At 37.9% G+C, this 15,133-nt stretch overlaps 1 protein-coding gene across 5 annotated transcripts in view; it reads left to right on the forward strand.

The window, feature by feature from the left end:
- The window catches only part of LOC119731760 (rho guanine nucleotide exchange factor 10-like), a 97,230-nt gene that overhangs the window by 47,099 nt on the left and 34,998 nt on the right, over window positions 1-15,133 (forward strand). For 4 of the 5 annotated variants that reach the window (XM_038205006.1, XM_038205007.1, XM_038205008.1 and 1 more), the window contains exon 5: window positions 6,049-6,332. In XM_038205006.1, the coding sequence (XP_038060934.1) occupies window positions 6,049-6,332 (284 nt within the window). Of the gene's footprint in view, window positions 1-218; window positions 894-6,048; window positions 6,333-15,133 lie in introns of those variants that run through there. The other variant, XM_038205010.1, reaches the window with a different exon arrangement.

Here is a 15,133-nt window from a genome sequence, read left to right on the forward strand (position 1 = left end):
AGATGTACTGATGCAGCCTTGTCGTAGGAAGATGTTAAGATTCTGGAGTTTGTGCAACTGATTGTCGGGAGTGAGTTTTGGAGCTACTGGTATCTTTGAATTTCTGGAGATTGTTCTTTGAGTACTTTAGAGAACACGTTTGCATAGAGATTCTACTTACAATTACGATGTAGCTTGGTGCTGGAAGTTTGCTAATTGATATTTCGGAAGGGCTGTTATCTCTCTTGCAGCATAGAGCAAGGAACAGATGCTTGCAGTTACACCAATCAGTAAAGAGTAAAGAGAACTTCAAGCATGACTGTGGTAAACTTTAGCCCTTGAACTTTCCCTCGGATCAGCTGATTTCCTGCATCCTTAATTATTTCCTATGCCAAGGACTGTGAAAGTGAAAAACAATAGTACTGGGATTTCAACATGGAATTTCCTTGTTTGTTTTTTACCTGATTCATATTTTCTTGCCATCACGGACAAACAGTAGTGTATTCTTGGACATGTTAGAAGGGGAATTTCCTGGGTTTTTTTCCCTGTGAGCACGGATCAACAATATTTGTGCAAGGTTCTAGTTGTTATTCATTCGGAGCAAGGATTTAGTGTGACTTGGCACAGCAGAGCTGAACGTGAGCGTGGAACACTAGTTCTTGCACTAATCTTTTTGTATTTTGAGCGGACATACGTGTAACCAACAAAAATCTCAGCGAACAAGAAAAGCGAAAGCTGGACTTTTGGCGCTGTCGCGATGGAGAAACCGTTCTACTCGGAGGCCTGGTTGGAAATGGATCCGCAGGTGTTGAGCGAGTTCCCAAGTCTTCTGTCAGAGTATGTCAAAGAGCAGCCGTGCCCAGTGCGTAGAGATGAACGTCAGTTGCAGTGGGACGCGTTACTTGATACAACAGGTATAGGCATAGTATACAAATATTGAATGCTTCAAGTGGTGTAGTAAAACTAGCCTCCCGAGGTGATCCATGGACTTTCTATTTTTCCGAGGCAAAGCCGAGGGAATATAGAATGCTTTATAACACTTCACACACACAGATTCTGCTTTGTTTCAATATTTTAAGTTACTGAAATCTGAACACAGTTTTAGAATGTACTTCAATTTCAGTACAAACTTGGTGGGAAATGTATTTCTCTCTTCCAAACCTCCCCTTCACGAAATGTTTTAACCCAACTCCGTGGCGCTCTCTCTTGGGAACAATACCCGCTATGCGCAATGCTCAAAGCGCACACCAGCATGCATTTGCACACAAATACCGCGCCATGCGTATAGTACTTTGGTTGCTAATGGTATAGTACTTTGGTTGCTAAATGGTATAGTACTTTGGTTGCTAATTGTATAGTACTTTGGTTGCTAATTGTATAGTACTTTGGTTGCTAATTGTATAGTACTTTGGTTGCTAATTGTATAGTACTTTGGTTGCTACAGGTATAGTACTTTTGGCCGTGCACAGAAAGATAGCAAAAATAGAAAGTACCATGTGACTCACTCTCAGCCAATCAAGACACAATCTGTGGGTGAGGTGTTAATAATTTGTGATAAATAAACATACATACAATGTACATGTAAGCAGTGATATGGAGTGTGTACATGTAAGTCTCGCCAGTCCACGTTCACTTTTCATGTGAACATCTCGGTACCAAACACTGAGTAGTCTAGTCACAGACTCCCGTGTTTAAATTTACCCAATTGTTATCCGCGCGATCGATTGAACGAAAATTGAGGTCAACAATTTTGATTTTATGATAGTCATCAATTCGCTATATTTTCAGTATGTTGTAAATTGTAATGTTTTCTTGTCTTTTGAAATACCCATTTATTGCCCTTGATTGGATGGGCCCAGTCAGGACACAACATAAATGCAAAAGTTAGGAAGTTATACATGTTGTACATGTAGATCCTCTACATGCTGCCCGGATGTGCTGTATTCTCATAAAATATTGGGGAATTTTTAGGTCAACTTGCACGCTCTATTAACTTTTTCATACTTACAATGTACATATAGAATACTGAGCTTAGAACTAGCTTTTTTTAACCGGTTATACCGGTACATTTGTGCGTTCTTGTTTAATTTTTTTCAACAACTTCCATTTTAAATGTTCCGACCTGAAAAAGATGATACCTTGAAGTAATCAAAGACCATTTTCTCAAAATCTAACATTTGTATCATTTGAAAAGATTTGACTGATACTGTAGTTTTGCTTTTATTGAAATAATCTTTCCACCCTTTCTGACATTCCTACTTTCCATCATGTATCTGTTTCTTTCAGTAATTATATAACTCGTATTATTTTTTAAATCCAACCAACCAATTGAAAAAAAACACCAAATATTGAAGAAAAAAAAAAGTAGGGAAAAATTAGACTGCATTTTGTACATCCCAAATTCCACAATTCAGTAAAGATTTTTAAAAAATAATTTGAAGTGGTACTTTTTTTTTTAATTATTAAAACAAATTTACAAAACAGAAAATGAAATATATTTATCAAGTAAAATTGAGCAAGTGATTACCTTCACAACTCATTGGTGCATAAATGAATTAAGAAACATTAAGGTGTATGATGATATAATTATTGCTCAAGTAGTCTGCATTTGAAGCTTGACAAGCTCGAGCGTTCGTGAGCGGCCCAAGAAACACGGAGAGTCGTCTGCCCACTGTCAAGCCGCGAGCACATTATAAAAACAACACTCTGGACATGATTGCATGCGTGAGCTGTCTAAAGCCAGGAGTATATTGCAAGTCTGAAACCACAAGTCCTTCGGGAAATCTTGTAGAAAGTGTCGACCAGGCTCATCAGACGAGCAGTAACGTGTTGAAGGGCTTAAAAAAGATCTACACCAGCCTCGACTAGAGAAATTGTTCCCCATCGCTTTTTTAATAGTCGTAAGGAGAACAGTCCATTACAACTGATTGCAACATTAAAGCCACGATAATGAACATCAAAAACTCATTACAATCTGTTCCGTGTTGCGGTACGTCTTGATAGAAAAATTTATCGCCGGCATTTATAAACACAAACACAGTAGTCAAAGTGGGGGTGCACGTCGCAATCTACTTGCCAATGATCTCGGTTTACTACGCTCGGAGCGCGACTGTTGGTAATTTGGACAAATACTGCCTCGCATTTCATATTACAAAGAAAAGATGTTCATAAATCAGGAAAAACCGAAAAGCTTTTTCTTCTTATTTTTTTTTAAAATTTTATTTTGGCACCGTCTGCGCTAATAATATCGGTTTACAGTCCCCCTGGGTACCTCGGTGTTTGGGTTTGCTTTGCGGAAATTAAAGTGTCTGATCGTCGGATAGAATGACAACGGGAGATGTGGTACATTGGATCCAGCTAGCTTGGGGAAACGGTAACAGGAACGCAGAGTCGATGGACGATGTTTGAGGCTAAAAAAATGCTTTTTACTTGCCCTGTCGGGTTGGAGGGACATAAGGGGCTTAAAGGGAAGATACAACATTTGCAAACACCAAAAACCAAAATGATCAAATTACCACAAAATTCTTTACTGGATTGTTAGGGAACGACAGTCTAAAGCATCACATACAATCATGGCTCCTAGTGTGCTGACATTTTTAAGTAAACGGGTATTTTTTTTTATCAATTTCCAACGCTGGTCGGCCGACCAGCGTTGGAGAAAACTAACTTTTTTCAAAACTGCTCCTAATTTTTTATATTTAGTTATTCCGCATTTTCTTTGCAATTGATTACACACCTGTGAAGGGGTACAAGCCTGCTAGACTGATTCTCTGACCTTATAATTCCCAACGTCTATAAATTGCTTTGTTTCATCTTAAGTGGGGTCAGGGAACCAGACTACAAGAACATGATTGGTTTTCTTGGTTTTTTTTCAGCATCTACGAACCCAAAACGTGAAACAAGTCAGTGTAACAATATTTGCTTTATCATACTATTCCTCCAAATCCATTTATTTCTGAAAATTACAGCAAAAGCAAATGTTGTACATGTTTTCCCTTTAAAATACAGGGTGGATCACACACAAAAAGAAACCCAAATGGTGCCCCCTATTTTTTTTTTTTAAAGAAGTTCTGCATGTAGCGCTTTCCAGATCTAGGATGTAAAAGCCCAAGTAATAAGCTTTCTTTTAATCATTCAAATCGCTCATGTACTTTTCCAGTTATGGAATTTTGAAGAAAACTCCATTTTTAACCTTGTCCACGGATCACATTTAAGGTACATGTATATTTCAGTAAAAATAAAACCATGTCGTATCCTGAAAATGATACCAGAATAGTCCCATAAGTCTCCGGGTTAGCCAAGTACAAGGCAGGGCAAGACTATAAACTCTTGACATTATAAAGCACTTTATTTTAACATTGGAAGCAGCAGGGTTTTATATAAATGCTATGATGAGTGCCAGTTACCATGGTTATGAGAGTGATCTGATGTGTTTATTGATGTGAATAGTTTTCGTTTTGCTGAAATATTACTAAAACCTTTATTGTGATCCGTGGACAAGCTTAAAAAACAGTGTTTGTGTTCAAAATTCCATAACTAGAAAGTATGTGAGCGATTTGAACGATTCTTTAACTAAAGGAAAGCAATAATTGGGCTTTCATATCATAGATCTAGAAAGCACTGCATACAGAACTTCTTTAAAAAATAGTGGGCGCCATTTGGGTTGTCTTTTTTTTTACTCACTCTGTACGAAAATGTACATGCACTAATGGTAATTTTATAAATTTAGGGTCCAAAGTGTGACATTTTTCCTGTCCCTGTTACCATGGCACTTTGTAATTTGCCATTCAAGTATCATTAAGAATGACTTCAAGTGATTTTTTTATTTGTTGAATATGTAGTAGGGCTGTGCATTGAAACCGGGTACCCAAGTACCCAACCATTGATGTCAGGTATCGGTTCCAGATTATGGGATCGGGTGACCGTATCTTTACAAATTACTAAGTAAGTTTTCAGACAGTGGAAAAAGAAAGGTTTTGAAAGTCATTTGTGGGGAATTTTCTACATGAAAACCAGGCTACATGGTGAACAAAACATGTTTCACGTTTATGATGCCCGCGAAAGTTGCAGTTTACACCACGACAAAGCTTACTGTACACACTTGTATCTTGCTGTATTGACGCACCAATGTGGTAGTGTTTAATCGTGAGGACCTCTATGGACAATCTCAACAGCAACTTCCGAGATTTTAATTTGGGGGTTGGGTTTCTCCCAGGTACCCATTTTTTTCAATCGGGTACCCGTTTCCCTTGTTAAAATGCACACCCCAAGTAGATACATGTAGTTTGCTATTCATAATCACTCTTGGAGGATGACTGCATTAAGGAGGGCATCAGAATTATACAATCATAGATGTCAGATGTAACAGGGACGGGAAAAAAAAGTGGACCACAAATTTATAGAATGATTCAAACAGATCTGTGAATTTTTGGACAGCCTGACAAGAGGGCTTTTCTAAATGTAGAGTCTAATTTATTTGTTATGTGGTCAAGTCTGTCACTAATGTACGGTAAGTCAATCGCAAGTCATCAAGTCTCGAGAGAAGTGAAAAAGAATCATATGAATTATGTTATCCCCTGTTACTTGTAACTTCACTTATGATCCTACTTGTGATTGGCTTGTGATTGACTCATGATTGACCTGTGACTAACTTGTGATTGACTCCTAATTGACTTGTGATTGACATGTGATTGACTTGTGTCTGATTTACGATTGACTAGTTTATTTATTTATTTATTTATTTATTTCTTATTTTAACTGGGTAGCCCATTCAGTGGAATCCACTGATCTCCCATGGGGCCCAGTAAAGAGAAGACAATGTGAAGACATTACAGTCTTAGAGGTGGGAGGAAAAGCCCAGAAGAGTATTCTGAGGAAAACCCACGGAATCAGGTAGGGACTGAAAACCCAATCCACATGTTGGCCCAGGCGGGATTCGAACCCGGGTCACAGCGGTGGAAGGCGAGGAAAGAACCGCTACGCCAACCTGACGCCCACTAGTTGTGGCATTGTTGTTGACATCAGTACAACTCTGATATTTCTCTCTGCTCTAACATTTCCTCCGTTCAGGTTTCTTCATCGATGATGACCTGCTCTACGAAGACCTCCTTGATATCAACGAAGATGAGGATGCCGAACCAATCATGGAGGACTCGGACTCCAGCTGGGGCTCGGAGGAATGGGACGATTACTCGGACGAAGACAGCGACAGCGAGCTGGTCCACAGCTACGTCATCGAGCCCAACTCTCCCGCACCGGGGAAACGAGCATCGCTGGACAACAAGGCCGCCACGCGGCAACGCTCATTGGTCACGACGTACGGGATGGACCGTAAGGAGGATGAAAAACCACAGGTAATGATCGCAAAACGTAGAAAGTATCCCTTTCAGGGCCTCAACGTTAACTTTTATTCCACCATGTGTTTGGGAAATGACGCAGCTAGCAGTTAGAAATCTATGGAATTGCACGAGGTGTTAGCGTTTGAACAAGACTCCCCCAACTTCTATTGTGTCTGGTTGTCTGTTTTTAATGTTTGTCTGTGCATGTTTGTTTTCTTTTTCCATCAATTGATAATAGGAAGAAGGTTCTAATGATGAAATGAGCGAAGAACAAAAACATAAACGGAGAAAGGTATATTCCGTAGCAGAGTGTGTATGACAACGCCTAGTTTCACAGCTTAAAAAAATAGTAAAGCTATAATTAAAGAAATGCACCCCCCCCCCCAATTTATTTTCAAAAGTATTCTTAGTGATGTATTCAGTACGTAGTTTTGATGTGCTACACTTCCTGTTCAAATATGGGGCTTTTAGCTACATGTAGTCATGGTAGTGAGGCTTGTCGAAAAATATAAAAGCATTGCTTTGTGTGGTGGTTTCATTTTCTAGTCTTTTTTGTATTATTCCTGCGCTTGCATTTCATGGTTGGACAGCGATATTCAAAGCGTCTATTCAAAATCTGAGGCCAAAAAGTTTCTGTTCCTGGTTCTAGGGTACATATTCATGTAAAGTTAGTTTTATTTATGTATTTGGTGCGATGATACACTATTTTCCTTCACCTTTGTCCCAACTACATAATAAATATCTAGGTTTCCGAAAAAGGAAAAAAAAGCAAAGGTCTGTCACGAGCCAATGTGGCTCATCAGGCCGGCGTTTATCTCCGGTTTCCTTGGCATGAAACAACTGAGAATATTTCTATTCCCCCTGGATGGGATGCCAGTCCATCGCAGGTTACTCCCCAGCTAATGCTGGTACCCATTTATACTTCTGGGTGGAGAGAGGCAAGTGGGGTGAAGTGGCTTGCCCAAGGACACAACATATGACCAGCAGCTGGATTCAAACCCCTGACCCTCTGATTTTGAGTCACGAACCGCCCCAAACTGCCCAGCACTCCATGGTTTCATGGATTTATCAAGGAATAAATACAATGTAATACAAATATGCTAATGGTTAAAGTGAGGAGCAGTAATCAAAGATTAACATTTTTTTACTTGCAAAATGAAATAGCAACTGCGATTTCTAAATTTCCATGCCATTGCAGTTCAACTCGCCAAAATCTTTCTTCAGGACACGTTTTTCATGACATTGTCAACAATTTCATTTTGGAAAAACTCGCTCATTTTCTCGATGATCATCATTTTTTAACAACCCCTTTTCATTGCAGATTTCTTCCAAAAGCATTCTCTTTTCGAAATTCCTTCCAAACCACTTATCACCATTCATTTATTATTTTGAAACATTGAATACCTTACTCTAAATCTTCCTTCTTTGATTAGAATTCTTGTCAAATCATAGAAAAAAATACCGCGATGGATAGTCCCTTTAAAAATTGCCTGTATGTAGAGATTCTGTAGATTTCAATTTTCTAAATTAAATTTCAGTGACAACTGATTATGCACCAACTTAAAGGTAGAGTACATCATTTGTCATTTGTGAATTTTGTTCGTTTGAAGCAACAAAACTGCTCAAAATCTAAAGAAGGGTGCTGAACAACCAACTTGATGAAGTTTTAGCTCAGTGAATGCTGTATATTCCAAGAAAACAATATTCTAGGATCTCAATTTCAATTCAAAAGTTGCCAAGTCATGTTTTGAATTGCGGCCGAAATAAACGTCCGGGACATGTTCTCATTCAGCCGATTGCAGCTACGCGATGTCATGCACTGAACTGATGAATAATTAATAGCAACCGTGCGCAGGTGTGCGTGGTGTCAACGCTTTCACACACACATTCACCGCTTCGCCAAATTAAAAACAAACTACTAACAGAAATTTCCCAAAAATGTGTCTTTAGACGCATCTTTGGAAAATGACCTTCTTTGATTGTTTTCTTCAAAATGACAGCGTGCCAGAAAGAATAATTTTACAGGGACTTTAATAGTGCCATCTTTAAACCAAATATGCTTTTCAACAATAATTTTGTCAGTTACTTTTTGGATAGCTGCAAATGATATACTCTACCTGCACCGTACCTTTAAATATTGCCCGTATGTTGAGACTCTGGAGATTTCAATTTTCTAAATTAAATTTCAGTGACAACTGATTATGCAACAACTGAACAGGCTCCTCGCAAAATAAACACATGCGGTCATTTTTTTTTGCCAGAAAGTGCAGTTCCCCATGAAATTTTTTTGACATCTATGGATGTATTTGCAAATTTGCGGTTGGCTTCCTGCTGACGTGGCGCCATTGTTTGTTTCCTCTTGGGCATGTGTTCACGTCAGTGGGTTGCACATCTCAAATGAAGCATTCATCCGTGCAATGATATTCAGCCATATGTCATGTCTTATAAGAAAATGAAATTTTATATAAGAATTGCGAATATGTGATATGTCGTGTCTGTTCAAAATGTGTATTGCATGTAACTTCCATTGTGGTGGGATTCAAATCCGTATTTTTTAACATTCGGTTTGAATTCCACAATTCGATTTCGGTCTAACCAGTTTAGAAAGATTTTTTTTTTCTTCACACACGTTCTGTAGATTTGCTAGAAATTCCAGTGTAGATTTTCACCCTTTAGAGCCCTAGGAGACTTGTGCAACCTTAGGCAAGACCCGAATTTGTATTCTTGATTAACCCTAACTCCTTACTGAGTTTTACTAAGAACAGTACCAGGTCCGTCAAAATCCATCACTGACTCGGCTTCACATACATGTAATGCTTTAGGACCAAATCCGCCGAAATCCACCACAAATTCACCGCTGCTATGCCGGTAACGATATTGCGTTGATCCAAAAACGACTTTGCCGTATTATAGTACAGGCATTATGCTAAACATTAAGGGGTAACCTCAAACAAATTGCAACAGAAACCATTTAAAAAGGTTATTACTCAGAAAAATATCCTCTATAACATATTAAAAGTCTTAAGAAATCCGAGTGGTGGAAAGTAGTTTTCTAATGTGTTTCTTAACCACACCCAGTACCACTTTTTTTGCTACTTTATAATGGAATATTTAGTGATGCTGCAACAATATATTTAATACTAAACACAGAGAGTTGATCTTAATTTATTATTGAGATGCCCATTGACTTCAGAAAAGATCTGTAGATGATTTATATTCATTTATTATGCTGTAATATATATATACTATCTGCAATATGATATATATATATGAATCTATATATAACATATAGGTTCAGTCTATTCTGCTACCATTGGTTTCACGCACACGCACACTGCGTGGCGATCATCAGGCGAATTTACTCATTATTCTAGACCTTGGTAAGTTTCAATATCCCTATGTTTTCCAAATTTGCGATATGCCGATAATAATTTGCATAAATGCCATTTATTAATTTGCATAGATTAAAGTTAAAATTATGGCTGTCATGTGTGGACATGTCACAATAAAATTTTCCCTGATAATCCAAGTCCAGTCATGTACATAAATTAATTTCACACCATGGTGCATTGCTATAAGGTTCCTTAAAAAAGGAAAGAAATCCAAGTGGTGGAAATATGCCTAATTTGCATAAATTCAAAATGGCCACTAATTACATGATTTTTGATTCGGCCATAACTCTTGTCCTGCATTGCTTTTTGGAGTACTTTGAACAGCAATTTGTCCTTTGACATTGATTTCATCATCATTCCAGTCCGTGGTACCTTATGAGATCCTATGTTTCCTATGGGTATAATATTTTTTGTTAAGGTTTCTAGCTCTTGTCAAAGTTGGTATAAGTGTTGGAAAATGTGATATCCCTGTGTCGCAGAGCGAACCCTTGCGCCGCTCTACTCGGACCAAAAATCAAGGAATAACTCAAACGAACAGAGGATTCAACACAGGAGTTACAAATCACAAAAATCAAATTATATATTACGGGAAATAAATAAACCAAAAAACCGCAAACCTCAATCCGAAAATACGTGGGCGATGGTTTTATACCCCTCCCGCATGGGTGCAAGCCCGGAATTGGTATGAAACAAAGGGAAAAGGAATTACGATTTGCATAATTCACCTAGCACCCACCTCGGAAGTTACATAACACTTTACGGCCGTAAAAAAAAATAAAAGATTGATGAATTAACTCAGAAAATAAAAGGAATAATTTTAACACATTTCAGGGACAAACAAATCCCTACTTTAAATCCACTAGTACACTGCATAGGGATATCACATTTTGCAACGTGTATGCCAACTTTGAGATGAGCCAAAAACCGAACAAAAAATATCTTTCCCAATTTGTTGAAATTTTGTAGCGAACATCTTGGGGTTTAATTTTCATCCAAGTTTGTTTCAATGTCGGGTGATCCTCTAGGTCAAATTCAAGGTCAAATTAAAGGTCAAAATGTCATTTTACTTAAAATAACCCCGACATGAAAAAAAAATTGTAAATTTGGATTTCTCATGATGTAACCTTTCAAAAGAAATTAAGATTAACACATTAGGCTCACAGATTATAGAAATATGGTAATTTAAAAATGGCAGCAATGTCCATTTTGACCAAAATTGCCTGGGCGGTAGCGCAAAAACTGTTTGTCCGATGGTGCTAAAACTTAAAAAAAAATTCAGCCGAAATTACCTCATAAACTAAATATGATCCAATTTGAAGAGGTTGGGGTTTCAAATTTATTTATTTTTTTTTTTTTTTTTGGGGGGGGGGGGGTGATTTGACACTGAATGGCCCCAATGTCAAATGACAAAATGTTGTTTAAAATACCCCGAAAAGCAACTTAAGACGAGAGTTATTACTAGATAGCATATTATGTCATATTTTTGGCCACTGCATTTTTCTTTGCTAAAGAAGGAATTGTTCTCATAATTATTTGGATAGACTTTACCTTCCTAAGCTGGAAATCCATTGGTAACATTTTTTTCTATCTACCATGTGGCGGTCATCTTGGAATTCAAAATGGCCGCCATTTCGGGCCTAATTTGTATCTAACTTCGGACCTGATTGTCATATGAAGTTCATTTTGGTGGCAAACCCCATGATTTGATAAAAAATGAACCCACTGTCACCACTCCAAAATTTGGCTAATTCTAAAAATTGGGAATGGTAACCCCGGATCCTATAGGACACACCAACAGACACAATAAATGACAAGAAAGAACAAACTTCTAATATCTCCAATTATATTAACAACTCTCCAAGTTCTGAGCACTATAATTATGTACAGCAAAATCTTATAATCAAATTCTTCAATTTAAATCACACTCTTGATCTTGGAAGAAGATTCCCAATTCAACTTCAGATCAGGTGAATTACTTCCAACTTATTTAATCAATCAATGACAAGATCATAAAAACACTTATGTTCAATTAATCAGTTAACTCACTTCCAAATTATTACATCAATCGATGACAAGGATCATAAAAAGTACGTTCAATCAATTAATTACAAAATCATAAAAAAAAAACACTGTTCAGTCAATCAGACACTCTCAATTTGTTTCCAAATGTAACTCCGTTACCAGACTTCTCTTAATTATGTACAGTTCGGGCACTTCCCTTTTACCAGTTTCTACAAACTTTAAAGCGTTGGAGTTCCGGCGTGTGAGGGCTCGCAAGACCGTGTAGTGGGCACAACTCACAGGACTCGGCCGGCTACGCCTCGGTACAGACTCTACATCCGTCTACAGCACCTCAGTGGTAGACTCCTTCTCCAGTCGGTGTTAGAGTCGACAGGGGAATACTCTCAACAAAAAGGCCATCTATAATAAATATAAATCCAAAACCTTCCTAGTTCTCAAATATCTATATAGATTATGATCTAGTTTTGACATATCATCAAATTCAATTTTCACAATTGCATATCATCAAAATTCTCACTGCTAAATAGTTAACTCCAATCTCCTCGAAATTGTTCAATCAGAATCGTTATTTCACAATGAACTTAATAATTCTTATCACCAATCTTGAAGGCTCATGACATACTTGAACTTAGATATAATAGGCAGGAAAATCACAAATTTACTCTACTTACGGTAATTTGCCGTGCAGCTTTCTTGGGGAGGCGAACTGTTGCCAGGAAATGTCAAAGACGACCGGGACTGGAATTTGGCCCGAATTTACCAAATTCTAGATACGGAACAGAATTTCCGTCTCTCTTCCCATAGGGATCAAACGGATCCACAACGGCTATGATCTGCTGTTCTCAGATATCTGATGCGAGGGAAGTTACAACCGGTCTCTCAAGCACACGATCGCTCTCCAAAACTCTGTCTTTTCTCGAACAAGTCAAAATGTCTTCTGCCTCTCTCTATCTCTCTCTCTCTCTTACAACAAAACAAACTCCAACATACCACACACAAAAGGCCCTAAACGGCGTTTCCGAAAAGTACAAAACAATCTATTCTTTACTGACTGACGTGATTTGTTCAACAATTAGGGTGGGCGTTCTCTGACAATTACCATGGCCTTATACAAATGCTGTTGCGTAAGATAGAAGGGCTTTTTTAACACTCCACGAACGCCTTAGCTTTAAGTGAATGAGTAAAGTCTACGCGGGACTGAATGACACGTTATTGGTTAAAACTTTCGGACGATTTCATTTATGGCGGGGTGCACAGGTATATACAAAATAAAACAATAATGAGCGGAACGCAGTAAACACATGATCGGCGAAAATAATTATACACTTATCGGTTGCACTGTAACACCCACGAAAATCATTGTTGATGGGGTATACTCCCAGTGGAGTACCCCATCAACAATGATTAACTTGGTATCAATAACATATGCAGGTTGCCACCAAAATGGACTTCATACGACATTCAGGTGCCACCTTATTATTTAAATGAAATCAAAGATGGCCGCTAATTTTGAATATCCAATATGGCTGCCATCCATTTGGGATGCCTAAATGTGCTAATTGGATTCCTTGGTATCAAATTTATGGGCTTTGCCACCACCAATAGTGACTTCATACGACATTCAAGTCCAAATTTATTATGCAAATAGTTCAGAATGGCGGCAATTATGAAATATCAAATATGGCTGCCATCAACTGTAAGTACCCCGTCCACAGTGATTTACTTGAATTCATTCAAATACATGGACTTCATAGGACATTCAGGTGCAATGGGTCATTAAGATTACTTGGTATCAAATGTATGGGGTTTGCCACCGAAATTGACTTCGTACGCCATTCGAGTCCAAATTCATTATGCAAATAAGCCGAAAATGGCGGCCATTTTGAAATCCAAGATGGCCGCCACACGGTAGCTGGGAAAAAATGTCTTCAATGCATTTCCGGATTAGGGAGGTAAACTCTTTCCAAATATGGCAAAAATTACTTCTTAAACAAACAAAAAAGCAAAAGTACATAACGGCCTTTATACTATTATGGCCGTGCCAAATCATATGAAAATCATGTAATTAGCGGCCTTTTGAATTTATGCAAATTAGGCATATTTCCACCACTTGGATTTTTAACAACTTTTTTAGGGACCTTATAGCAATGCACTGTGGTGTGAAATTTGACTTGGATTATCAGTGAACACTCGATCGGTACATGTCTATACATGGCATCCATTATTTTAACTTTAATTAGGCAAATTGATATACGGCATTTATGCAAATTATACGGCATTTGAAAAAAATCGGAAACATAGGGATCTTGGAATTTACCTAGGACTTAAATAATAAGTAAATCAATGTAAAAGGACTAAAACTGTTGTTTTAAGTACCTCTAAAATCCACCTAGTATGAGAAATATGACCAAATCAATGCGAAAGTCCTAACATATGCGGCCATTTTGGATTTATGCAAATAAGGCATATTTCCACCACCTCGATTTCTTAAGACTTTTAGTATGTCATTTTAGGGACCTTATAAAAATGCACTGTGGTGAAAAAAATTCTGTTGCAATTTGTTTGAGGTCAAACCTTATATTGCCTGTACTATTATTCTAGGAAGTCAATACAATTGTACATTGGTTTAATACGAACATGCTCTATCTACATGTACTCTGTGTCTGGATCACTTTTATGATAGAAGAACTACTATATTGTACAAAATTTGCTCTAAGTGCTTTTAAATCAGGCAGATTTATTGAGTTCCCTTTGCCCCTAATTGAGCTGTTGACGAGTTGCAAGATTTCGAGACATAGCGCGAAGATATCAAATTTTTTTTAGTTCTGTATACGCAACAACCTGGGCAGGACTACAATATTTTAATATATCTATTATCACAACAATTGCACCTGCAATGCCCAGTGAGTTCAGAATGAAGAAAATTGCAGTATTGGTTACAATCATTCGGAGGACCTTGCCTGCTCGCTTGGGACGGTTTGGCAACAGGGCTGATTGCTTGCGAACTTTCACCACTACATAGATGTACAAAGCAAGAGTAACTATAAAACAGACAATGTTGATAACGAACAAAATCCCAAAGCGGATGTAACTGAAGACAGGATTTGGAATGAATACCAGAATCACACCAACAATAATTGTAGGCACCCAGAGTGCTGCTGATATCTTTGCTGCTCGAGATTTAGAAGCTTTTTCGTTGAATGTCCTGAGGATTGTGCACTGAAGAGAATCTCTCAGCTGCTATGGTAACCACAAAGAAATTACAAGCTGCTAGGAACGTGTACTGCACAATTAGGAATGCTTCTTCGACTTGTAAGATGTTGTACTCTAAAGGTTTTAATAGTGCAGCTATAAAGTCAATCATAAGGCGAAGCGAGTCAGCCACAGCCAGATTGGATAAGT

Source organism: Patiria miniata, unplaced genomic scaffold (assembly GCF_015706575.1).
Source record: "Patiria miniata isolate m_02_andy unplaced genomic scaffold, ASM1570657v1 HiC_scaffold_24, whole genome shotgun sequence".
Taxonomy (NCBI): domain Eukaryota; kingdom Metazoa; phylum Echinodermata; class Asteroidea; order Valvatida; family Asterinidae; genus Patiria; species Patiria miniata.